Source organism: Osmerus mordax, chromosome 3 (genome assembly GCF_038355195.1).
Source record: "Osmerus mordax isolate fOsmMor3 chromosome 3, fOsmMor3.pri, whole genome shotgun sequence".
Taxonomy (NCBI): Eukaryota; Metazoa; Chordata; class Actinopteri; order Osmeriformes; family Osmeridae; genus Osmerus; species Osmerus mordax.
The window spans coordinates 22,972,100-22,974,304 of NC_090052.1; the positions used below are offsets into that span (position 1 = coordinate 22,972,100).

The 2,205-nt window shown below is 49.0% G+C and overlaps 1 protein-coding gene across 1 annotated transcript in view; it reads left to right on the forward strand.

Annotated features, from left to right (window-relative positions):
• The window catches only part of slc29a4a (solute carrier family 29 member 4a), a 7,348-nt gene that overhangs the window by 1,293 nt on the left and 3,850 nt on the right, over window positions 1-2,205 (forward strand). Inside the window, 6 exon segments of the mRNA XM_067232771.1 lie at window positions 1-26; window positions 254-382; window positions 508-536; window positions 538-583; window positions 677-825; window positions 827-940. The exon segment at window positions 1-26 is cut by the window's left edge and continues 88 nt beyond it. Of these exon segments, the coding sequence (XP_067088872.1) occupies window positions 1-26; window positions 254-382; window positions 508-536; window positions 538-583; window positions 677-825; window positions 827-940 (493 nt within the window).

Genomic DNA, 2,205 nt, shown 5'->3' on the forward strand with positions numbered 1-2,205 from the left:
TAGCTTACACACCCGGATCACCGTGGGTGAGTCACACACACACAATTAGTGTTTGTATAAACTTCACCACTTACAGGTGTGATTCATTTCTACATTCCTACTCTAATCTCTCTGTTCACATCTCTTTCTCTCTCGCTACTTCCCTCCTTTCTCTCCCCCTCTCTCTCTCCCCCCCCCCCCCTCTCTCTCTCTCTCTCTCTCTCTCCTCTCTCTCTCTCTCTCTCTCTCTCTCTCTCTCTCTCTCTCTCTCCAGGGTATATTTTGGCTCTTGGGCCTCTTGTGTTTATCAGTGTGTTTGATGTGTGGCTGGAGAAGTTTACCAACAGACAGGCGTACACTTTAAACCTCATATCAGTTGGAGTGGTGGCCTTTGGATGTACAGGTATGTCACACGCACTCTCACAAACACACAAACACACACTCACACACTCAGACACTCTCACAAACACACAAACACACACTCACACACTCTCACACTACTGTGATAACTATGTTTCCTGCCCACAGTGCAACAGTCCAGTTTCTATGGTTACATGGGGGATGCTTCCTAAAAGATACACACAGGGAGTGATGACTGGAGAGAGTAAGAACACACACACACACCACACACACACACACACACACACACACAGACACACACGCGTCCACAGCTGGTGAGATGTGTGTTGTGTGTCAGGTACAGCAGGAGTGATCATCTCTCTGTCCCGGATCTTCACCAAGCTGCTGATCAAGGACGAGAGGAGGAACACGCTCATCTTCTTCCTCATCTCCATCGCCATGGAGATGCTCTGTTTCCTGCTGCACCTGCTGGTGCGGAACACGCGGTTTTGTGCGCTACTACACCGGACACGCCCACAGGGGGTCCGGCCACGGGAAAGGTCATGACCCCCGCGACCCAGGGACAGGATACAGGGTGCATCATGATGTGACCTCGGAGGAAGTAAGATTTGTAAGTTTGCCTGAGTGAGAGACTAGCTTGTGCTTGTATGTGCGTGTGTATGTCCTGTATATGCATGTATGTAGACGTATGTCTTGTATGTGTGCAGGTAGAGGGAGAGACATTGCTCCGTAAGCTGACTGAACGTGTGTGTGTGTGTGTGTGTGGGGTGTGTGTGTGTGAAAGTGTGTGTGTGTGAGCAATCGTGTGTGTGTACGTGTGTGTGAGTTTGTGTGTGAGTAGCTGTCTTTGTTGCTGAGGATTTAGCCTCTACTCAGCCATCCACATGTGTTGAAACTGCAGTCTGAACTCAGAGTTTGAGCTGCTGGCCTGTGTGTTGAGAGAGGCAGAGGGAAAGAGAGAGAGAGACAGAGAGAGAGAGAGAGAGAGAGAGAGAGAGATAGAGAGAGAGAGAGAGAGAGAGAGAGAGAGAGAGAGAGAGAGAGAGGGGAAAGGTGGTGCTCACAGAGACGAAGTCACAGAGACGAAGAGGGAGAACGTGAGGAAGTGAAAGGGAGAAGGTAGAACGTGAGTGGACTTGTTCTTGTGGTAGTTTGAAAATGGAGGAGAGGGGCTGGAATAGTTGTAATGATCTACTGTTTTAGTTCCAATTCTGAGAACCGACTAAAAGCCTGGGAGATGTGCTGTGTATGTGTGTGTGTGTGTGTGTGTATGTGTGTGTGTGTTCGCATGTGTGTGTGTGTGTGTGTGTGTTTTTGTTCCTTTCTGTCTGGAAGCTGACTCAGGGAGTTCTTTGTTCTCGTTGTCGCGGGAAACTAGCACTGGGTTTTATATTATGGGATAATCAAATAGAGTGGTTCCCTCTGGCCCCGAACCATTTCTAATCAACTAATGGACCTGTGTGTGTGTGTGTGTATGTGTGTGTGTCTCTCTATTTTATTACTGGACCCCTGGATTATTGCCATATGCATCACGATGACTGTGTCCCTACATCCTCTAACAAGGTTAGACCTGCAGCAACACACCAGGAGAGACTCAGGGGCTGCAAGAGCGTGTGTGTGTGTGTGTGTGGATGTGTGTGTGTGTGTGTGTGGATGTGTGTGTGCGTGTAACCTGTGTGTGTGTGTGGATGTGTGGGTGTGTGGTGTGTGTGAGTGTGTGGATGTGTGTGTGTGTGTGTGTGTGTGTGTGGATGTGTGTGTGTAACCTGTGTGTGTGTGTGTGTGTGTGTGTGTGTGTGTGAGTGTGGTAACCTGTGTGTGTGTGTGTGTAACCTGTGTGTGTGTGTGTGTGTGTAACCTGTGTGT